The 25,130-nt window shown below is 40.0% G+C and overlaps 1 protein-coding gene across 3 annotated transcripts in view; it reads left to right on the top strand.

Annotated features, from left to right (window-relative positions):
* The first annotated feature begins 2,468 nt into the window (after positions 1-2,468).
* Positions 2,469-25,130, top strand: part of ano1a (anoctamin 1, calcium activated chloride channel a) — a 112,153-nt gene continuing 89,491 nt past the window's right edge. For 2 of the 3 annotated variants that reach the window (XM_044029578.1, XM_044029577.1), the window contains exons 1-2: positions 5,929-6,287; positions 9,393-9,541. In XM_044029578.1, coding sequence (XP_043885513.1) covers positions 6,218-6,287; positions 9,393-9,541 — 219 coding nt within the window. In that variant the 5' untranslated portion in view covers positions 5,929-6,217. Of the gene's footprint in view, positions 2,555-5,928; positions 6,288-9,392; positions 9,542-25,130 lie in introns of those variants that run through there. The other variant, XM_044029579.1, reaches the window with a different exon arrangement.

The following is a 25,130-nucleotide window of genomic DNA, read 5'->3' as shown; positions in this document are numbered from 1 at the left end:
GTAGTTATGGCTTTTTTCAATTTTTGTCCATCTGTCTGTCGCAAACGTTGTCTCCATCACTGCATCACTTTTTTTTTATTTTTCTGTTGTTGTTGATATGGACAATACATCATGAACTGAATGGTGACCAAATGGGACATATTTTTTAAGTGAATCATTCCACCACTAGCCAATACAATACGAGCAAGCATTTGGTTTCAGCTTTTCTGCAGGTTTTGGGTGTGGCATGTAAAACAACACCCAGGGCTATGAATGCCATGGAAAAAGCTCATGCAAATTTATACTGTTCTCTTACAATACACTGCTCGGTCCCTTACCCAAAGTACCAGGGGGTTTGTGTTTCTGTCAGCAGTTTTTCAATGGCATTCAAAGTGACACCTATCTGGGAAAACATTTTAAAAATAGCACTCGATGGTTTTAATTTAGCACTGTGTGAAACAGCCAGGAAAGTCTACTGGTTCCAAAACGTCCTGAAGCTGTGTTTTGGTAGGAGAAATTTAAATGTTGTTTTAGCCAGCTAATAATATAATTCAGGTGTAATTACTTGTCGAAGAAGTGACTAGGACTGTGAGTATAACTCTGCATGTCTGGACAAGTTTTCCCTGAATGTAGGCAGACAAGCAGCTAGACATGCCTATTCAAACTCCCAAGGAGCAACGTGTAGGTCTGGGAGAATAAAATTCCTCACTCATTTGATATCTTCATTCAGGATGCAATTTCTTAAGACCTCCCACACACTCGACTTCAGTAAATACCAAACAAGTTTCAGCTTTTATTTCAAGTTATGCAATATATAGTGCAAGTAATTTCGCATTTTATAGGAAACATCATGTTTTGCTCTCATAAAGCATGTGCAATGCTAAAGGAGATATGATGGAGGGCATTAAAACTAATTTGACCTGATAAACCAGCTCTTAATTAAGTTTTTATCAATTTACCAAACATATCTTGGATAAAATTAGTTAACTAATTCAAAATGGTATTAGGTTTTACACATGGCTGTAAATGGGTCACTAAATTATGCAGAAATGTACTCTTGTCAGGATTGATATTGGGATTGGGTCATGATAGTATGGTAATCTGAATTCTAAATTCATCTTGTTCGAGTCATGGGGGAAGCTGGAGCCAATCCCAGCAAATATAGGGTCAAAGGCTGGTTATATCCTCACCGTCACAGCACTAATAGAGTCAGACGACCATTTACTTTGCTTTGTAAACACACACAAACCTCGTTTGGTAAGTTTGTGCCACTGATGTGTGGGGAATGAGCAGCAGTACAAAGAAACACAAACTCAAGTTTCCGGTTGGAAAAGACTAATGAAAGGATAAAGCGGCAAACAAATTCTATTCTTTTATATAAATATATATGTATATGTATATATGTACATATATGTATATGTATATATACATATATATATATATATATATATATATATATATATATACATACATATATACCTATATATATATATACATACATACATACATTAGGTCACCCTTTTTAATAGGCTAAAATCAGTTTCCTCGTGCCCCCCTGATGGCTGTTTTTTTCTTTTTTTTTAATTCTTCAAATCTTTGTGAAGCTTGTTCTTGGCACAGGGGGCATGCACACACAACACTACATGTCAGTACATGCATACGTTGAATAAGTAAATAAGCATTATGTTAAAGCACTTGGAGCTGTATTGCTGCTTGATTAGTTCAAACTGATTCTATGCTCTGCTGTCTGTCTCTCACTCTGTGTGTGTTTGTGTGTGTGTCCATGCCTAATAAAAGCTCAATGTGTTTGCTTTGTATTGAACTGTGTCTGTGAGAAGAGAGGTAAGTTTGTGTTTCAGAGCCAGGTAACTACAGTCCACTGCAGGTCCACACATGCCTCTCACCTGAGCGGTATTACATTTCTCTGTGTGCTTGCACATAAAACACACATCTCTCTCCCTCTCTTATTGTGAAGATTCAAGATCAACTTTGTCCCTGAGTGCAGTTCCACTGAAGGGCACATTCAATTGAAAAACACATAATCAATCATAGAGAATCTAACAAATTATTTAATTATGCAAGAGCAGCAGCAATTGAGGTGTTTGCATTTGGTTTCCTTGGTGGAATAGTGTATTTAAAATTTGATTTAAAAAAAAAAAATTCTGAAACAAGATAAAAACAGATAAGATGTCAAATTATAGTTATATTCTTGCATTCCTGGGCAGCGAAAAAATAGTTTTAGTGGTTGAATGTTATTCTATATAATTTCTGCCTTCTCAGCGAGTCAGCTCAAATTCTTTGAAAGATTTCTAAAATATTTAAGTTCTCATATTTGTTATGACAGCTGGTGTAATACACATGTTGAGTACTGTATGTGTATGCGTAAGTGTATGTGTGTCACCATAAACCCCCACTCACATGTCCTTGAGTTGCAGTATGTGAGTAGGAGGAGATAATTTACCTGATGCTGGGAGCGCTTCCTCGTCTGGCCAGTCTCACCAGGTAAGGGGGAAGTGTTGCTAGACTTTGTGTACCTGCTGCTACTGGAAGGAGACCGGCTCACTCGGGAGGAACGGTTAGCACTCTTTTCTAATATGTCTTTATTTTACTACGGAATCAACACTTATTGACTCTCTTTTCAACCATGTTTTGAGTTCTGAGCAGAAGTCCTGGGCTTATTTGCCGTTATGGACAGGACAGCACAGTGAGATGAGGTGGGGGTTGGGGGATCAAACCGGCGGCGCAGCCGGACGCCTTACTCGATAGGGCGTCACCATTACCAGCTTCATCTGTGTCACCGTGACTGTTGGACTTTCGGGCAAGTACAGCATCAGCGGCCGGTGTGCTGCTGACAGCAGGTTTTCTTGATGTGCACAGAGAAGCGGAAAGAGGAATCTTTCTCTCTTCCAACTCGCGCGTGGGCGGCACCTGCTGTCGTAGTGATTCTGCGTTCATGTTATATTGCACAAAAGAATAAGGCAGTGTAATTTTTACGTATTTCTGTCAGTAATCACGGAACACTCTCCGCTCTCACCGAAACGTTTGTCTCAAAATACAGTAACCGTTTGTACATGATTGTTGTAAGTTAGAGGTACATGTGGTCAGGGGAGACAGGTGTGGCTCTAAACTCATAATGATAACATGAAATACATGTGCAATACATTTGTTTTCTGTATGATTTATCAGTTGCATAGTCAAAATCACTGAATTTGGACATTTCCTGTTCAAATACAGGGGAGAAATGCAAGGAGTGACCAGCCTCACCTCCACTCGGCACTGTCCCTCGATGAGTGCCTGTTGCTGTGTCTCTGTTTGTCGGCAATATAATGTTTGCAGACACGATTATTATACACCCTGACTTTCCACAGTCTGGCTATTATCTTTAATGAATGTGTCTGTACATAGGGTTTCTGATTGGACATAAAACCACAGTGAAAAGGCACAAGGTGAAGTACACAGTACCTTGTCCACTGTAGGGTATCTGACTATAAAAAAGTAATTAGTTATAGTTACAAATTACTTCTCCCAAAAGGTAATTAAGTTGGGGGGGTGCAAGGCTATTTCAGGGGGTCCACAGACTATGACAATGAATTTGTTTCTCGACCAATGAATTGCAATCTGAGTTTCTTAATGTTAAAATTTACATACTAAGCACACAGGAGATCAGATTTGTGTGAATAATGTATAATGTGCAAAATTACTGAACTGAGCATGTGATTGTGACTACGACTGCTTCTGTAGATGCTCTGATCTGGTGATGATGGACTGTGTTGTGCCTCACATTCTCTCTCCTGACTAGTCCCAGGATCTCAGAGCTGAGTTCTGTCTGTCTGTCTGTCTGCCTCATCTTTGCCTGACTTGCTTCTCTTTAAGAAGAAGTCATGTATCTTGTCCCCGTCTTTTCATTCTCAACTGACCATATGAAAAAATAAGCCAGTCTTGTTACTCCCTAGCATCACTTATATTTGCATAATGTTATTAAATCCCCACTTCAAGCCTAAAAAATGTCAGGAGCAATAGACCACTGTAGATGTAAGTTTAATATTCAAACTTTTCAGCTAGTTAACAGGCTGGCTACCATCTTCACGTTACGTTTTTAATATATTTTATTTTCAGATTTATGTAATGTATACAAACATATCAGTAACGTATACCAACAGTATAGAGACATAACAAAGGGCAAGACGTGAAGGATAAACAGAGCATGAAACAGCATTATTTCATTCCCCGGCCCCCCCTCTAGCTCCGCCTCTGTCTTTAACATCCTACATGACAAAGATGTTTAGAATACCTGAATGAAGAATAAAAACCCTATGTACAGTATTTTAGACATTTGGTATTTATTTGAACTTTGAATTGAAGGGCACACTTGAGTAAACTTGGGTAAAGAGAAACAAAAGAAAAATTTGGCCTTTCAGTAGTGCAAATCTCTGTATCTGTATACCATTGCACAATAAACAGGGCACTATCCAACTCTTAAATATTCAGTAAAGTAACAAAATTAAATATTGAAAATAAACATAGGGCATAGTGTGCATGTTACATATACATTCTTTCCTTTTACCTCGGTAAGGGAGAAGTAGTGTCGATATTTTCACTTAAAAAACGCTACGCTTCCCTGGCTCGTCGCCATTGTCTCTGTCTTAGAGCGTACAGTGAGACAGCGTCAGCAGGGCACCTGTCCACGCAGCCAAGTAACGCACCACTTTACGTTCTCAGTAACGGCAACGGCGTTGCAACGATAGGAAAAGTAATTAATTAGATTATTCTGTTACTGAAAAAATAACGCCATTACATACAACACTGACCTTGCCACACTGAGGGGGGCAAATGAGAGCCCAATAGGTGCTTGTTGCTGTTCTTGGGACAAAAATTTGGCCCTGGACTTTATAAATTATAAATATACAATGCGTTGCTTACTGTACTTGCTCTTAAGAAGGATACTGGAGAAAGGATTTAAGATTCGAGAGTGTTTATTTATCACTCAATATCACACAGCTGGACATGAAAAGTACAGGAGTAGTGTGGAATAGGTTAAGTTTGAACAAGATTACATGCAAAGAACATTGGCTATTTGACTAAAGTATGGAAAACAATAGTCTATAATGATCTGAAAAATGGACAAACACTTAATTTTCAACAGACAGTACAGCTCAACATAATGTACCTATTAAAATATATCTGCATCTTATGTGCAGATGTTTTATTGTCACAGTATTTAATCAGTATGTTATTCATTTTAACTATGTATATAATGTGAAACTGTTGAAAGGACAATAAACTATTAATTTTGTTTGTCAAGATTGTTTCTGCAGCTGCACACAAGAGCATATCCGGTAGTTACTGGAGTAAGCTATGTTTAGTCCAATGAAAGCTCAAAGCCCTCCCCTCGCTCCTCGGCCCACCACTCCCCTTCCCTCCCCAGGTTATCACATTTTGAGTTCGACCGGAGTTGAAGTGAGTGTCTGACGGAAGTCGATAAAAAGCGCAAAGGGGACACAGCAAAACTTAGAGAGAGAGAGCGCGCAAGAGAGAGAGAGAAAGAGAAAGAGAGCGCAAGAGAGAGAGAGATACCCTTATAGCCTTTGTTTTCAAATGCTATGAGTAGACTTGGTGTCCAAATTGCAGTGTAATTTTAGGTTGCCATAAAGTTTGCAGTTATTATTGTCATGTAATATTAGTAAACTAAATTAGTTTGTTAGTAGTACTAAATAGTAGACTAAATTAATTGTCAACTATTTTGATGAACTATTTAAAATATAGTTCATCTCAATAATATTATAATATTTTCTGTTTAATTTGACAAAAAAAGGTTGACACTGATTGACATTTTTCAACATTTTAACTACATTTTATGGACACAATAATACTCAATTAATGAGAAAATAATCGACATGTTAATCATTACAAAAATAAAGAGTAGCTATATTTCATTAAACACTTAAAAGAAAGACTCTGTGTGTAAAATCCCATTAAACGGAGCACATACTCACACAGACAACAGCGACGTGTCTCCGCACAGAATAGATCATGTCACGAGGCAGAATTAATGATAGCTGAAGTAGCTATCATTGACTGTTTCTTGTTGTGCGTGTGTGTGTGTGTGAGAAGAAGCGTTAGATATCCAAGTGTCCGGTGTTTCTATGCAACAGAGGCAGCGACGCTCTTCGCTCTCACGCAGGAATATATAGCCGTGGCTCCGTAGACATTGAAGGAACTGTGCGCCTTTTTTAACCCAATGGAGCGACACGGGGATGGAGGTGAGGCGGCTGGCAACTCACAGCAGCAGGGGAGTGCGCGGGAGCCTGGTAAGAGCGCTTCGTTCTTGAGCCGATACCTCTCTCCATGTTATCAGGAATGCAGGAATGTGATGATGATGTTGATGATGCACCGATGTGTAGCGTAGTGAGAACATACATCAACGCGTGTGTTTGCAGTAGGGTTTCCCTCTGTCCTCATATTTGCTATGTTGGATTTAAGTGAAGTGTAACTGAAGAATTGAAGCCAAGGCTTTCAATAAAAATGATTGTCACAGGAGGATGCTGATGGTGATCGTGATCTGCTTTAACAACACAGATGGAGGTTTGTATGGGGTGCAGTTTGTAAAGCAGCACATGCTGAAAATAACTTCAATCGTTTTGTCACGTTTAGCTTCAACCAATGTATGTAAAGTGGTGTGAATTTTTAGCACATTTACAACACTATTTGTTAACTGTATAAAATTGTTAAATCTAAATATTAAATGTTACACCCAAATATTAAATCTAAATGCTAAACATAAATCTAAATGGTAAATCTTAATGCTAAATATAAATATAAATGTTAAATCTAAATGCTACATTCTAGCGTCCACAGAAAATGAGTACATGACTTATTTCTTGCCTCAAATGATCTTAAAATTGCATTCCAGGACACAGAAAAAATATTTATTGCAGGATTTGTTTTCTCTGCTGCAATGTTCCGGCAAAACGCATTCTGGGATACATGACTTTCCCAAGTGTGCTCAAGTCACCACCCAGTGCATACTTTGTAAAACGGGTTGAGTGAGAACACTTCTGAACATGTTTTTGTTATTTTAGGAAGTTGTTGTCACGTTAATGTATGTTTAAGTGTTTATTTCCCACTAAGGTGATTTTAATGTGTTATTTCATTCTATAAACACAGCCTGATCTCCTCAAGCTTTTATTTTGGTACTGACTGGTTACCGACAGTGTGACAGTTTGCATATTAGCTTAATATTTTGTTTCACCCGAAAGATGTAGATTTATATTCAGCATTTAGATTTAACATTTAGGTTTATATTTAACATTTGCCATGCTGAGGCCAGTCGAGCCGGTGAAAACACGCCAAAACATTCACATTCAGACACACAAAGCAGCACTCTCATGACAGGTGAGACAGAAACATTCACATTCAGACAGAGAATGTGTTTGAGAGCCCAGCTCGTAGCACATCTCCTGTGTTCTCCTTCAAACGTGAATTAATATAAAGATTAGTTGGTTAAAAGATTAGGTATCTGTTTTTATTCAAAAAAATAGATACATACTGTTCATGTGCATTTAATTAATTGAGTCTGAGCATAGACCTCCTTAAAGTGTAAACAGTAGATATTATATTAGAATCATCAATGCCCCATCAGAAAGTTGATCTGGTGAACAAGTTAAAAGGTAAATGGGCTGCAGATACTTTACTATAATCCTAACAAGTGTCTAATAATAATAATTAATATGTAGTAAACTATGAATCACATTCATTAGCGCACATATTTTACAACACTTTGTCACACATACACACCAGTAGCACATCAGTGGTAACTTGGTATTCAATCTTGACCAGGGCACGTAAGGGCATGTGTGTGCTCTTTGTCTGCTTGTGGGAATTTGTGTCTGGGGTGAAATTCCGCCGTGTTGGATACAGAGAGCAGATGAGAATTGTAAACGTGTGACCATAAGGCTATTTAGTTTGTTTAATGAAAGGATAAGGTATAGACCTGTTTATAGGAAAGGTAAACTGGAATGACGTCTGTTGTGATCTGTATAGAAAATAAAATTCTATAAAATTATCTTGACCTTAGGCACTACTTGCCTCTGCGCGGCAATACACGGCACGATTAGGTGGCATCTCTACTACAATAAAGTACCTACTTAACGTGGGCGGAATCATCACTGCATGGCTGCGTGAAACTGCGGTGACTTCATTTTATACGCCACACACGCACACACGAGTGACTAGTGACTTTACACCAGACTTCTGTAGTTGTTGGAGATTAACCCATGTTTTTAGGATTGTTAAATTGTTTTAACTGATCTACAGTTGGGCACTGTTCAGCTCGATTTCTGTCCACACGTCTCTGGAGCACAGCCTCCTACTCCACAGACTACAGTGGCAGCGGTCTGTAATGCAGCTCGCGATCGCTGGCACTGTCCCTGTCCCTAAATACACCAGACTCCTCTGTGAAATATAGAGATTTCCTGGTAGATGTTGGAGATTAACCCACTTTTTTAGGATTGTTACTGTTACTGATTTACAGATCTACGTTTTAACTGATCTACAGTTCGGTGCTGTTTGGCTTGATTTGTGTCCCTAACCCTAACGTCAGCACTCTGGCCAGTCAGTGGCCGGCAGTCTGACCAATCATCGCATAGTACCTACTCAGCACACTTTTGGAACCTCACTGGAAAAGGTACTAAAAATAGTACCTCGTACCATGTACTATGCTAGTGGAAACGCTACTTGCGCTACTCTCTCTCACTGTGCCATGGTGTGGCAAGGCGAGGCGAGTAGAGCTGGTGGAAATATGCCACTAGTAGTCATGTGACTCACTCAGTGCTCACTGCTGCAGTGAGGGGGACTTCTGCTGCAAATTTTCTGCAAATGTGTGGAGTGTACGAGCACATTTCATTAGATTTTGCAAAGTCATTTACATATTTGATAATATCAATTTGCACATCGGTAAAACAAACATTTTGATACTATTGCAAACAATATATCTATATTGCCCACCTCTACGTACTGCATATCCCAGGCCTTCTTTGCTATTTCCTACTGTTTACCGCCTGCCATCAATTTGAACTGCAAGGATGCCAATTTACCCCATCTCCAATTTTTTTTCTCTCTCTCTGTCTCTCTTTCTTTTTTTTCTCTCAGTATTGATTAATAGTTAAGATTTGAAGTCCTGCTTCACCTTAAGAATACCACAATGACTTCTTGTTTTCTCTTTAGTTTGGGAACTTTGTTCTAATAGGAGAAAGGCAGAGGCTCAAGGGCACATTTTATTATAATGGCTACATCACAATGCCTTTGCTACATGCAGACTTGGAAGAAATGTAGAAACATCTCAAAAACTTCATCCGACATTTAAAAACAGGAATAACACACTGGATTAACTGCCACTATCTCTATTCCTCTCTCAGGGTTTCCTCCTCTGGCCTGTGAGCTATCAGATTGTCTGTCACAAGAGGAAGCCACCATGATGAGGAGGAATGACCACTACTGGCCAGTTCCTGGTGAGGAGAAGAATTTGGATATGGACTATGTGAACACCAAGCCCAGCGAGTCCATAGTAAGACATTCCACCCATGTTAAGCAGGATTGATAATTCTCCCAAACTGTTTGATGTTGATGGTCAGATGATATTGTATGTACCCCAGCACACAATGTCAAATATTGGGAAATCTATATCAGACCATTGCTGTCAGTGCTGCTTGGTTATGGATTTTTTTGTTTTATTGCAAACAGTTCATGGTTTTGCACACTTTTCCTGGGAACAGTATACACATATTACTACTAAAATATCAGTAACAATACTGTTCGCGATTAAAAAGTTGATTTTGCATAATATGTCCCCTTTAACAATTTTCTTCTGCTTACAGATTTTATTTTCATTAGTTTCAGGGGAACAGGAATTAATTATTCAGTGGCATGACACCATTTGGATGGATTTGAGAAGTTGTCCTTTACAATTCTGTTTCACTTAGTTCTGTTTGCTTTCAGAACTTCCACACCACTAAGAGGGTCAATAATACGGGTAGTTCATGGCCACGAAACATGAAAGAATATGGTGATCTTCCACAAAAAAATTAAACATATTAAAGAGTATGGTCTACAAGACTGTATAAACCTATTTTGTTATGTGATAAACACAGCTCAAATAACAACTAAATTAATTACTTCATATCAAACTCTACGGCACCTTTCCAACAAAGCCATAAACTGTTATTTTGAACACCAATAGTGATATAAAAGTACATGGGAAAATACAAATGGCACAGATGGTGCCAAAATGTGCCAAATGAGACCTTAATGAGAATAAAACCTCTCTAATTTTGTTTTTGCTTATCAGTAGTAATAGTATTCTTGATTTTAATTCAATTCAATTCAATTTTATTTTATTTGTATAGCACCAGATCACAACAAACATTGTTTATTCAAACAATAAATAGAACTGAATGTCAATGAAAAAGAATGTCAAAAAAAAATGCAACCAAACTGACTCCAAACATTACATTACATTACATTACATGTCATTTAGCAGACGCTTTTATCGAAAGTGACTTACAATAAGTGCATTTAAACATTTGGGTACAAATAAGTAGTAGTAGAAGTAAGTAAGAGCTTCAAGTAAGCCAAACTATGAAGTGCCTGTCATACGTGCGATATAAGTTTTTTTTTTGTCGCCGTCGTCTTAGTCAAGGTAGAGTCGGAAGAAATGTGTTTTTAGTCGGCGGCGGAAGATGTGGAGGCTTTTCGCTGTCCGGATGTTGATGGGGAGCTTGTTCCACCATTTGGTAGCTAGGACAGTGAACAGTCTCGAGTTCTGCGAATGCCTCTGTGATCCTCTCAGTGAGGGGGCAGCAAGCCGGTTTGCCGATGCAGAGCGGAGTGGGCGGGCTGGGGTGTAGGTTTTGATCATGTCCTGGCTGTTGGCTGGACGGATCCGTTTGTAGCATGGAACAAAAGCACTAGAGTCTTGAAGCGGATGCGAGCAGCTACAGGAAGCCAGTGAAGGGAGCACAGGAGTGGTGTAGTGTGGGAGAATTTTGGTAAGTTTAAGACCAGTCAAACTGCTGCATTCTGGATGAGTTGCAGAGGTCATATGGCACACGCAGGGAGACCAGCCAGGAGGGAGTTGCAGTAGTCCAAGCGTGAGATGACAAGAGCCTAGAACCTGTGCCGCCTTCTGGGTTAGAAGAGGCCGTATCCTTCTGATGTTGTGCAACATGTATCTGCAAGATCGAGCTGTTGCAGCAATGTTGGCAGTGAGGGAGAGATGGTCATCAAGTGTCACACCCAGGTTCCTTGCGGTATGAGAAGGACACAGGAGTGTGAAAGACAAACACACAGGAGTTCATCAGGGGCAAGAAGTGGAAGGTTTTAGACGGGCCAAGACAATCTCCACACTTAAACCCTATAGAGCATGCATTTTAACTGTGGAGACTGAAGGGAGTAAACCCCCAAAACAAACAACAACTGAGGCTGCGGTGAAAGCCTGGAAGAGCATCACAGCAGAAGAATGCAAACGTTTGGTAATGTCAGTGGGTCACAGGCTTGATGCAGTTATTATTGAAATCAAATGATTTGCAACTAAATATTAAGTCATATTCACTTAAATTTTTTTCAGTCTATCCATACTATCCAATACTTTTGCTCACATGAAAATGGGTGGGTTCAAACAAAAGATTCTATGTTGTGTATCAGATCCAGATGTAAATACCTGTAAGTAAAAGCTGAAAATAAAGGAATTGGCCTCACTGTTCCAGTGCTATAGGAGGGTACTGTACATTATCTCAAGGAATTGCACATATAGAACATTATCGAGAGCAGAGAAACCCAACAATTCACACAATGAGCAAGCAATAGGCATCAGTGGAGAGAAACACTCCCTTTTAACAGGAAGAAATCTCTGACAGAACCAGACTCAGAGATGTGCAGCCATCTGCCTTGACAGGTTGGGGTGAAAGGAAAAATGAGGGACAGAGTAGAGGGGGGGACATAAACGGGGGAAAGAAAGGTCAAGACGGAGGTGAGGTAGAGACAGAAGAAAGAGACCAGGAGCAGATATACAACAATTGTATCAAGATATAAGTTCAGACAAGACAGTTCTGAGTCAGTGATGACATGTTTATTGAACTACAATGTCATTTATACAAGCAGCAGCAGAGACTGTTGATAAAAATTATACTAAAGTCAACTTTAATTATAGCATAATAATAATAATAATAATGATGATAGGAATTCCCCCAGGAGTTTAGGTCTATAGCAGCCTAACTAGTGAACTGAGCCAGCTCTAACTATAAGCTTTGTCAATAAGGAAGGAAGGCTTTAAGTCTAACTTCAAATACAGATAGAGTGTCCGCCTCCCGAGCTGTCACTGGGAGCTGGTTCCACAGGAGAGGACCCTGGTAACTGAAGGCTCTGCCTCCCATTCTGCTCTTACAGACTCTGGGAACCAAAATGCAGTAAGCCTGCATTTTGGGACCAAAGTGATCTGTTAGTATGACATGGTAAAACTAGTTCTTTCAGGTATGAAAAGGCCTACTCATTAAGTGTTTTGTACTTGAGGAAGAGGAATTTAAATGGAATTCTAAACTGTATGGGGAACCAGTGTAGAGAACTAACACTGGTGTGACATGGTCTCTCTTTCTATTTCCTGTCAGAACTTGTGCTGCAGCATTATGAATTAATTGAAAGGTTTTAACAGACTTGTTGGAAGATCCATGTTTTTTTGTTTGCGGGCGGGCCTTAGGAAGCTGCCTGCTGATTGGCTGGAGTATTGGAGTGACAGCTCAATGGACCAGAAGTCGTCACAGGCTTGGAGTTGCTGTCCGTCTGGAAACCGCTCCCCATCGACATACGACAATCAGCAGATGGCTTCCTAAGGCCCGCTCGCAAACAAAAAACAATGGCGCAAAGAACAAACAGGGATAGGGCTGGACAATATGGACTAAAAGTCATATCTCGATATTTTTTAGCTGAATTGCTGACAAACATGACTAATAAAATAAAAATTGTGTCTGTGAAAACTAATGCTTAATTGGGTTTGAACAATTTTCTCAATTATTTCACATAGATATTTAACACAGCTTGTTGATATGATAATTAAATAACGTCTTATATTTAATTATCAATATTGACTACTTCAGGCTTCCATATGTCCAAAAGTGACTGACAGTAATGGAAAATAAGTCAAAACTCTAGTGTGTGAACCAGCTAGTTCCCACCTCCTCAGCACAAGCTGAACGATAAATCTAACACACCAAGAGAGGCGGGACTTAAGGCAGAACAGCCAATCATGTTTGATGTGTCATGTTTGAGGCAACAACAGGAGAGGAAGGGGGAGAGGAGGCAGCCGCAGCGAGCGCAGAAACAGCGGCCAAAGAAACGGAGCGACTGTCGTGAGGTGTTTGTGCAAAACTGAGGAAAAACTGCAGAAAAAGTGTAGGTGTTTAACCCTCTCACCAGGAAAAGTGCGGGTCGCCCCGGTATGTGTGTGTGTTGGGACGCAGGAAGAGGGAGTAAACTTGCGGCTCATGTATTGTCATTTTAACGCAAAATGAACTATATCGATACAAGCGATATTGTCCCATGTTATATCTCGTTTAGAAATATATTGATATATATTAAAATATCGAGATATCGCCCAGCCCTAACCTGGGACAAACAAATCACAGAGCACAAAGAACAAGTGAGGGAGTGCAAAAAACAAATCAGCGTATTTTCAAACAATCAAATACAATATTTTTGAATGATTAAATTGATTTTTTTTTTGCTTCTTAAAATGTTGTTTGAAAATAAGTGTTGTTTGACTAGTGAAAAGTGTTGTTTGAAAATAAGTGTTGTTAGAAAATATTGACACAACTCTAATTCCATAGGTTAAGAAGTCCAGTATAATTAAACAAGCTTGAATCATCACAGCCATATGACATCTGTATGTCAAATGCTTTGTAACAGAACAGCTCTTTAACATCAACCACATGAGTTCCCTTAGTTGTACACACTACTTTGAATGCATTAAAATGCTCAACAAGACATATTGTTTGTAGTGCAAAAGTAATCTCATCTTTAACAACAACGTTGTGGATTATGTGAAAAACTGGCATCTCACGTTGGACTTTTAAGACAAACAACTAAACCTGCATAATAAATATTTCCATGGTGTTTGGCCCATCTAACTTTCAAAACCTCTATTTTAATTGGTAGGGGTGGGCGGATCGATCCAAATATCGATAGTATTGATAACAAGGTGAGTATTGGTATCGAATCGATACTAGCGTGATGAGATCTTTATTTTTGTTGTAGTTTCTCTTCTAGAAGTTCAGCAAATCACTCAAAAGTTTGTGTGAGAGCAGCATCTCTCTCAGTCCACATGCACAGCGCTCCTCTCCACCTCTCAGTCCGCTCACTCAGGTCCACTAGGCCCCTCCCCTCCTCTCCCTCTCCCCCGCTGCCTGCCAGTCAGAGCAGAGACGGACTGGTGAGATGGCGGAGCGGAAGAGGAGTGCTGTGTGTAGCTATTTTACAGTGTCAGACAGAGAAACTGCTAGCTGTGACATATGCAGTAAAGCTATATATACATTAATTAATATTTAATTAATTTTTTCGAAATATTTAATAAAAAAAATATATATACAGTGCTGTGCAGAAGTCTTAGGCCACCATTAGATTTGTTGTTTTAGCAATGCTATAACGACAATAGAGGATAATTATTTATATTTCACTTTACTGGAACACATCCAGAAGATATGTATGCAGTTTTTTCAAAAATCAAAATCGCAGGATTTGACAAAATTTTATTTTTTATTTTTATCAAACAAATTATTGCCACTATTGTTGATCCCCAACACTAGATGTACTAATTTGCATCAATATGTTTAGGTTTGTGAGGTGTGTGATCAATACAATGTATTTCTAAAAACCCATTTGTGAGAGTGAAACTTCATAATCCAATACACCTTTAAGACTTTAAGACAACTGCAGAAACCCTGCTCATAAGATATAAGAATCAAGGCTTGGACAGTCAGAAAGGAAGGCCAAACATGCAGTTGTCATCAGATGATAAGTAGGATTCAAATGCTTAAAATACACAATTAATAAGAGTGACTAAAACAGTAAGACTGAAAAAAACATTTGCTTATGCAGTAGTTTACATACATACATACATATCATGAGTGGAATCCAAAATTGCACATTCAATTTGATAAGGATTTGATTAGATTTGATAAGGTTTATCTGCTCTTCTGCACCACCCCTTCTCGAACAGTTTCCAGGGGTGGTGCAGAAGAGCAGAGAAACCAAGATAATTTCAAAATATAAAAAATGAGAAAGAAGAAACTCACCATCAGGATTTGGGTCTTGCGGTAAACAAATCTCCAGCACACCAAGGGCTTGTTTTTTTTTACAAGAAACTCAAACACCTCTTTGTCAACTTCAGTCTTTCAATCATTGTAGACTTTTAAGTCCAGAGTTGGGATGTCAAATTTGGTAACTAAAGACAAAAGACAATTGCACAAGCTTACTAACAAATTAGATGTGTATTGTTACAGACATTATAGTGGTAACTATAGGGGAAAAAAATCGCAGACATTTTCTTATGATGGCATTTTAGGGCCATTTTCCACATTTTTGTCTTTTTATAATTCAAATTGCCCTCCTATTTCATTGGGTTTTTAGCCCTAGTTGAACTTTTTTTTAATTTTGATTTGATTTGATTTGATTTGATTTGATTTGATTTCATTTCATTTCATTTCATTTCATTTCATTTCATTGTGCACAAAGACATTGTGTATTACTGCACTATTTTAGTGCTTGGGTCACGGCTTAATGGTCAAGAACTAATCAAGTTGACCTGCAGCTGCTAATTGAATAGCCCAGTTCTATATAGCTCTGTTCAGAGTAAAACACACGTGTTGCACCAGAAAGGGAGCACAATTAACTTCTGGTCCAAATTAATAAATTTAATGCTCAAAATTTAGACCAAACTACAGGTAAAAACGTCTTTCTCCAGCGCTCTGTTTAGAGTAACATAGTGTTTCATCTGCTCAGCAATGCCTGCTAATGTTAGCTACAAACAACTGATACTGCTTTGTGTATAATTTACATTAGTACAGGTGTTACACAGAGTCACCTGGCATTAATACAGTCTATAAAACACTAAAGGCACAATAGTTAATAGTTTTAATTATGTAGACTTACTGCACAATTAGCGTTGTCAAATGCTACCGTTAGCATCTAACGGTGCTTTTCAGCAGGGATGTCAATCAACACTTTCAGCTTACATACAGTAAATTAACTACTTAATGTTACAATGAACTTACCTGACATATGAAACCAAGGAAATATTGCAAACACAAGCTGTCGTTCCTCTCTACTCGTCCGCGTCGTCGCTGCCCGCTTGGTCTGCTCATGGGTCTGCTGCGTAATAAGAGACTTGTAATGGCAGCAAAAAGTGGAACATAAGTGGGTGTGGTTGTATGCTGTTTTACTCCAGTAGAATTTAATCTGTATTTTTGCTCCTACTTTATTGGCTGCAAGTAATAATTGATCGAATAACTGATTAAATACAACTATTTCAGAGGAAAAGTACTCTTCTGTTTTTCCTGTGCCAGTCTAAGTCTTAATATTATTGTCCAATCAGCAGCCTGAATATCGCAGTGAGTGTCACTTTCCAAAAACAAACAAAGAAAACAGTAGCCCCACCCCCTTGGGTCAATATTTTGATCAAAATTCGATTTACTATCGAGATTGTGACACCCCTAACCATTAGATTGTGAAAATGAGATAACTACTGCAATGGAGAATTTAGAATATGCTTTTGGGTTATTTCTTGACCTAAAATGCATTTAATACTGTTGATCACCATTTGTTACTGATAATATTTAATTAGCAAGAAACTGACAACATGCATAGCTTTGGAGGGAAGTCTGAAGAAAGGGGCTTGGACCTTTGAATTTAAAATCGAACATTTTTTCCAGTTCTACAACCCTACCTTTAAATCAACCATCACTATGCACCATGTGCCACTCCTTGATACACCCATGCATGACCTACTGTGTGGATATTCAGGGGAATGCATACAAAACAAACACAGATCCCATCTTCATCCTGTGAAAAAGAGCCATTAGGGCTGCACATAAAACTTCTTACAGAGTACAAATCCAGTCTTTATCCAATCAAAAAGTTCAAGGATCTGGTTGACTACAAAACTTTTAAAAATCATGTACAGCACCATGCGCCAAACTCAAGGCCCCTTTTTTACGTGTCTTTCCTCTTGACTCTTGGACCTCCAGTCCTTACTTGAATCTTCCTGTACACTATTCCAACCAATTGGTTGTAGCATTCCTGCATGCCTTCGAAGCCAGCATCTTACAACCTGTTATGATGTGCTGCACTGTCTCAGGGGCATCTTTACACAACCTACACCTAGGTTCCTTTGTGGTTGCTTACTCACTAAGAACAAACAATAAAACAATAAAATACTGTAGAAAGTAGAAATACAACACAAACTAGTACCGCAAGCAGTTCTGAACGGGCTCGAGCTCGAGGGCTCGCAAGTCTCCGTATGCCCACGTCGCCACACGAGTCATCTAGCTCATCTCCCGTTCATTCACCGCTTGCGGTACTAATTATTTTTAGTCCTAGTTATTTTCAGCAGCATCCCTGCGCAAATTTAGAGGGCACTTCCTGTTTAAACAGTACAGTTTTTGCATAGACGCCTTCAGCCATAGTCCATCATCAATCATAGCAAGTTTTGTTCAGATCGGACCTTCCATTGCAAAAAAATCGCAATTTTCACCAACTTTTGCCCCGTTCTCGTAAGCCATGTGACATTTTTACTAACCATAAGCATCGTAAGCTCCTGAACTTGTGCACAGTGACCGCACCAAGTTTGAAAGTGATTACATGAAAGCTCTAGGACAAGTTTGTTCAAATACCATTGGTGTGAAATGACCTGAGATGAGATGACCTAATAGAAGTTTTTTGTGTCAGTTTTTAGCTCTGCCCACTTTCATTTTTTGACACGCATTCCCCGAACCACTAATATACGTAATTTTGTTTGCGGTTGCAAAAATTTTGGTGTTTTGGGGTATGTTCAGGGCCTCAAAAATGAGCGCCCCCTATCTTGTATGCCATGCAACATTTTCAAAAACTTTCACCAACTTTAGATCTTCAACCTGTCCACAGTGACCTCACCAACTTTGAAGGCGATCGCACAAAAGCCTTAGGAAAAGTTTGTTCATATACCAAATGTCATATTGTCTGCCGTCACCAGTGGGCACTGTTTTCCTAATTTAATATTTTCATATAGACATCTTCAGGGCCGGACTATCGTAAATCCTAGCAAGTTTGGTTCAGCTCAGACCAGGCTTTGCAAAGTGGTAGCAGTTTGTTTTTTTGTCCCAAGAATCCGACTTTGCATCGTTGCATCATTTACCATGTGTTTTGAGTGTTTTCACCAATTTTGAGTTTGATACGATAATCTCTGTAAAAGTTATTCCCGAAATCGTAAAGAAACTGCCATTTTTTGTATTTTCTGTCACCACCAGGAGGCGCCATAGCAAGTTTTATTCAGATCGGACCTTACATTGTGAAGTTATAAGAGTTTCGTCCTCAGCTGCGAAAAATCATAATTTTCCCCAACTTTGCCGCCGCTTTACTAACCATGAGCATCGTAAGCTCTTGAACTTGTCCACAGTGACTGCACCAAGTTTGAAGGTGATCACACAGAAGCTCTAGGACAAGTTTGTTCAAATACCATTGGTGCGAAATGGCCAAAATCGCCTCCAATTTGGCGTTCAATCCAAGATGGTGGCCTTCCTGTACAATTCACAGGAAAGTCGTCATCTACTTTTTTGACAGTCCCCACCTAATGAACGTGTGTACCACGTAGAGTTGTCACGATACCAAAATTAGTAACCACGATACTATACCAGACAAAGTATCACGGTTCCGGGTAGTATCGTGAAACTGCTGCCTTATTATTATTATTTTTATGAACTGCAGTGTATTTGTACAAGTTATAAATACTTATTAATTACTTATAATGTTGTTTGGTGCATTATAAACATAATACTGTATTAGTCAAACTTTGAGGTATATAACTTAAAGGACAGAATTTATGCAAAGGCATATCAAAGGCTACTTCATTGAACTGTAGCCGTGTGCCACGCCTCCTCTCGCGCCTCGCGCTCTCACCCGTTCATTCACCGGGTGCGGTACTAGTTATTTTCAGTACTAGTTAGTTTCAGCGGCATCCCCGCACATGTCATTCCAAATTTCGAGGGGGATCGGCAACGTATGCCAACGTTATAGGGCACTTCCTGTTTAAAATGGCCTACTTCCTGCTCGCTCAAATGCGTGTCCGTAAACGTGTTCAAAGAAGTTCCCTTGTCTTACATATCAAGTTTTGTGCAGATCGGACAATCTTAGAGTTTACATCCTGTTTCAGGCATTCCACTTCCTGTTTGGAGGTCAGCTTTTGCAGACCTGCTCAGGACAGGTCCCTGGTGTCACATATAAGGTTTTGTGCAGATCGGACAACGTATGGCAACGTTAGAGGGCACTTCCTGTTTAAAATGGCCGACTTCCTGTTTGGTCAATGGAGTCTCTGTAAACATATTCAGGGAAGGTCCCATAACTTACATATAACGTTTCGTACAAATCGGACAACGTACGGCAAAGTTAGAGGGAACTTCCTGTTTAAAATGGCCGACTTCCTGTTCGTCTCCTTAAACATGTTCAGGGAAGGTCCCGTAACTCACATATCTAGTTTTGTGTCAATCTGACAATGTAAGACTTTACTTCCTGTTTCGGGCGTTCCACTTCCTGTAGGGAGGTGACCTTTTACCGACATGTTGGGGAAGGGTCTGGGGTCCCATATACTAAGTTTCAAGTGGATACAACAATCCCTGTTGGAGCAGCATCAAAAATTATAAATGTAATTCTGTCTGTTGACACCAGGGGGCGCTGTATTTGAAAATGAATATTTTCATATAGATGTGTTCAGGGCCGGACTACCATCAATCCTTGCAAGTTTGGTTCAGATCGGACCAGGATTGGCAAAGTTGTAACAGTTTGTTTTTTTAGAATTTTCTACCACCACCAGGAGGCGCTGTTTTCAAAATGTACCATTTCAGCAACATAGTCGTCTTCAGCAACTAACCATCATCAACTATAGCAAGTTTAGTTGGGATCAGACCTTCCATCGCGAAGTTAGAAGAGTTTTATTGTCTGTTGTGAAAAATCAAAATTATCTGCAACTTTGGCGCCCCCTATCTCGTACGGCATATAACATTTTCAAAAGCCTTTGATAGCTTTTGATGCTCAACTTGTCCACAGTCATCTCACCAAGTTTGAAGGTGATCGCACAAAAGCTCTAGGAGGAGTTAATTGAAATACCGGCTGTCATATTATCTGCTGTCACCAGGGGGCGCTGTTTTCGAAATTGAAAAAAAAAAAATCCGACTTTGCGTCGTTGCCATGGCAACACCATTAAACGATTTGTCGTCATATTGATTACGCATCATCTACCATGTGTTTTGACTGTTGTCACCAATTTTGTGTGCTGTACGATTATCTGTGTAAAAGTTATTCCCGAAATCGTAAAAAAACTTTCTTTTGGTGTATTTTCTTTCACCACAAGGAGGCGCTGTTTTCAAACTTCACCGTTTTTTCATAGACGTCTTCAGCCATGGCCCATCATCAATCATAGCAAGTTTGGTTCGGATCGGACCTTCCATCGCAAAGTTATAAGAGTTTTGTTTTTCTGATGCGAGACATCAGAATCATCACAAACTTTGCCTCCCCCTATCGCCAAAATCGCCAAAAAATGGCCAATCAACCCAAGATGGCGGATTTCCTGTTGGGTTTGGATTATGGTCATAATGTAATTTTTTCTTCATCCTGACCCACTACACATGTGTACCGAATTTCGGGCATGTGCGATAATTGTGTTGGTCATGGTGAATTTGGACAGGTGGCGCCAAACTTATTGGCCCCTCCCACATAAAATTTTCGACGCACATTCCCCGAACCTTTTTCAGACGTAAATTTAGACCACGATTGATGCAGTCACAACAATCTGTGAGTTTTGGGGTATGAGCTTCAAAAATGCAATTCATTTGGGGGAATAATAATAATAACAATAATAATAATAATATTAATAATCCTTCCAGTTTCAAGAGGGTTCTTGCAACCTTGTTGCTCGAACCCTAATAATCCTTCCAGTTTCAAGAGGGTTCTTGCAACCTTGTTGCTCGAACCCTAATAATAATAATAATAATAATTCCCTACGCGCGCTGTGTGCGTGCCCGGTCCTCGGTCCTTGCACACTTCTGTGTTTGTGCACGGTCCTAGGTTCTTGCACACTGCTCCGTGAGTGCTTGGTCCATGTTGCTCGAATTACAATAGGTCCTCGCACACTGTGTGAGTGCTCGGTCCCTAATTAAAGCTGCAAGCAGCATCGTACGGGACCTCGCGGCCGCCACCCTCTACCGGCATGTCATGTATAATGTGGGCTCTGGCCGGGTTACTTATTTTGCATGTGAAGTTTAGTGCAGATTGGTCGACATATGGCAATGTTACGGGTCACTTCCAGTCTGGGAAGACCTACTTCCTGTGTGCAGATCATGGCTTGCAGACATGTTCAGGGTGGGCCCTTGGTCTCACATATCAAGTTTTGGGCTGATTGGTCAATGTTTGGTGAAGTTACAGGGCACTTCCTGTTTAGCGGCGACACATGCAATTCAAAATGGCTGACATCGCGATGGGGTCAAGTTCGCATTTGTAGACGTGTTCAGGGGCGGTGTCTCGTGTCACATATAAACTTTTGTGCCGATTGGTGAATGTGTGGCGAAGTTATAACACACGTCCTGTTTCGTGGCGAGCCGCCGAAATTCGCCAAAATTCCAATGGCTGCCGTGGCCACGCCCCTTTGAATCTGCAAAAGTTTCCTATAACTTTTGATCTTGGATGGGTCTAGAACAATTTGACGCGTTTTCCGCGTCGCTACGATGAACGCCCTCAGACAAGTTCGTTCAGTTACGAAACTTGTAAAACGCCAAGATGGACACCAAATCCAAGATGGCCGACTTCCTGTTGAGTCGAGGTCATGGTGTGAAGAGGATTTTTTGTTCGGCTTGCGCCGAACAATCGCCCCACCAAGTTTCGGCAATTTAGGTGAAACTTTTTTTTTTTACCTGTGGGGGCGCTACTGAGCCATTTTGCATTGTTTTTTCGCAATTCCACTATTTTATAGAATTTTTCGGCAATTCTGATGTGCGTGCCAATTTTCGTCCGTTTTCACGCAGGTTCAGGTCATGAGCCCTCCAGCAGTGCTGATCTCTGTCATTCTGGTATAGACATCAAGCTCATGTTTGATTTGCTGTGCATTGGTCATCCTTTCCCCAGATCCGGCGGAGCAGGGGGGGGCACTGATCTCTGCTTTTTTTTTTTGTTTTAATGCTTACGAGGAGCCTTTGCATGTCTGTTCTTGGCCGCTTCTCCGGTGAATCTACCTCAACTTCAGGCTTAGTGTGTTACAAAGCCTCCTGCTCCTCGATGTCCTTGATGAGACGTTCTTTCACCTCAGGTTTCATCGCCGCAAAGGTGTCTTTGAAACGAGGATCAAGATATGTGGCACAGTTAAGAATAATCTGTAAATCCTTGTCTGCGTATCTTTTGTTGAGATCCTGTAGAACTTTCTCCTTCATTTCACGGCACAGGGGGGCATCATCTTCAGATGCAGCAAGGCAAGAGAATATGTCCCAAATGACCACTTGAACTGCAGAGATTGTGGGGAGTTTCTCTCCACTGAGAACATCTGTGAACCGTCGCAGTGGTCCAAGCACCTTCTTCACTGTTTCAAGTGCGGTGATGTCACTGTCCTTAGGCATGAGATGCCATTTCTTCCTCTCGGTGGCCAGGGCAGCAGTCTGCTGCTGCTCCAAGAACCTCTCTACCATGTCATAACCAGAGCTCCAGTGTGTTGGTGTATCATGAAGCAGCTTTTTCTGAGGTAGACCCAAGTCCGTCTGTTTTTCTAGCAGTAGCCTGGACATCTTTGTTGACCTGGAAAGAGCAGAGACAGTTTTCCGTAGTCTGGATAAGGCAGATGACACCCTGTCGACAGCCAGCGCTTTGTCAGTGGCCAAATTGAGATTATGTCCAAAACATGGTATCCAGGTGTATCTTTGTGAAAAGGCTTTTATGTTGTTTTTTGTCAGTAGATCAGCTGCTGTAAAACCAACAGCAGACAAGTTTTTTGCGTCATTTTTTAGCGCCGCCCACTTTCATTTTTTGACACGCATTCCCCGAACCACTAATATATGTCATTTTTCACCAGGTCTGATGCAGCTGCAAACATTGGTGAGTTTTGGGGTATGTTTAGGGCCTCAAAAATGCAATTTATTTGGAGGAATAAACTCCTTCAGTTTCAATAGGTTTCTATGCACCTTGTGCTCGAACCCTAATAATTTTAAAATTAACTCTAAAATGCAGGGGCAGCTAGTGGAGTGAGGCTATAATAGGTGTTACGTGCTCCAGTTAAAATATGTGCCGCAGCGTTTTGGATGAGCTGGAGATGTGAGAGGGACATCTGACTGACTCCAAGATAAAGTGCGTTACATTAATCTAGGCGAGACTTAATAAACACATGAATTACAGTCTCACAGTGCTGTGTTGAAAGAAAATGTCTTACCTTTGTTAACTTTCTTAAGTGAAAAAAGCAGTAGATAGTTGAAACACCTCTAAGATATCATGGTTGTCCAGAAATAACTTTAGCTGACCATAAACTATTTTCTCCAAGATTTTGGAGAGAAAGGTTTGCTAAGCTTGTAAACGGGCCTAAAATATGCCAAGACAGAGTTATCAAGACCCGTTTTTTTAATCAGGAGTTGCATGACAAAAAAGTCATCCATCCATCCATCGCTTTATCCTCCACCAGAGTTCTACAGAGAAGGGCAAAATGGCAATATACACACTTGGGCAATATTAATTAGACCATATTATATATTTAAAAAATATTAGACATCAAAGATTGAAACAAGAAAATCTACTAATTGTAACGATATACAGTATGTGCGTGGAGGAGAGAGAGAGAGAGTCTGTGTGTACAGGTCAAATGGTCAAAATTAGATGCCAGGTTAGATGAGAGGTTAGAAGCATGAACATCTAGACCTGAAAGCTAAGAAGCATGGACATCAGTAACATAACATTAACTTAAATCTAGACATTACAATGACACTTTACTGTATATGAGCAAGCTCAATACAACATTTCATCTATGCTTAGCCAAGTAGGATGATGCTATCCTAGGCCCAGTTACTTTACAAAGTCCTTAAAAGATGCAAAAGTGTCCTTCTGAGGTGCTGTCTATTGGTCCAGGAACTGTAGATAGTTGACTGTGTTTCTGTTGCTCAGGTTCCTCCTCACAAGGTTAACTAGTTGGAGCTAACCGGGTTGATCCTTAGGCAGGCTCTGTTGTCACTGCCTCTGATGGGAGGATAGCAGGCTGCTATGAGCAGGCCTGCTTGAAGATCAGAGAGGATTATCTTGCTCCTGGAAGCTTGTTTAGTTCTTGAACACAAGTTTTGAGGATTAGAATCAAGATTTCTTAAGATATTTACAAATGAGACACAATGTAAATTAAATTGAACAAGAGGGGTTGGAGAAAGCAGAAGATGGTATACTGAATGTCTTAGTCAGTCATCAGTCATCATCTACTGCTTTATCCTCCACCAGAGGGTCGTGGGGGGTGCTGTGCCAATCTCAGCTACATCGGGCGATATGCGTGGTACACCCTGGACAGCTCGCCAGTCCATCACAGGGCCTGAATGTCTTTGTATCACTTTATAAATCAGGGAGTGGATGTAAAATAATATCAAGATTATACTGTATAAAGGCTTTCAGAAGTCTTTAAGGGGGCAACACCCTACAAGTTAAAAATACATGGGAAAGAGAGGGAGGAATGCAAATATCAGAAGATGAGTGGGAAAATATATGTAAAGCCCAGTGGATGACTACATATTAACACTGTTGGGGGGAATTTGGGTGGAGGCTGTGTGGGGCAAATGTAGGAAACCATTATGTTCTGGGACTGCACAACAATTACACCGTACAACAGTTTTTCAGATCAATATTCCATTTGATGTATATGG

This window comes from Solea senegalensis, linkage group LG7 (genome assembly GCF_019176455.1).
Source record: "Solea senegalensis isolate Sse05_10M linkage group LG7, IFAPA_SoseM_1, whole genome shotgun sequence".
Lineage (NCBI taxonomy): Eukaryota > Metazoa > Chordata > Actinopteri > Pleuronectiformes > Soleidae > Solea > Solea senegalensis.
This window is presented reverse-complemented; position numbering and strand designations above follow the sequence as displayed.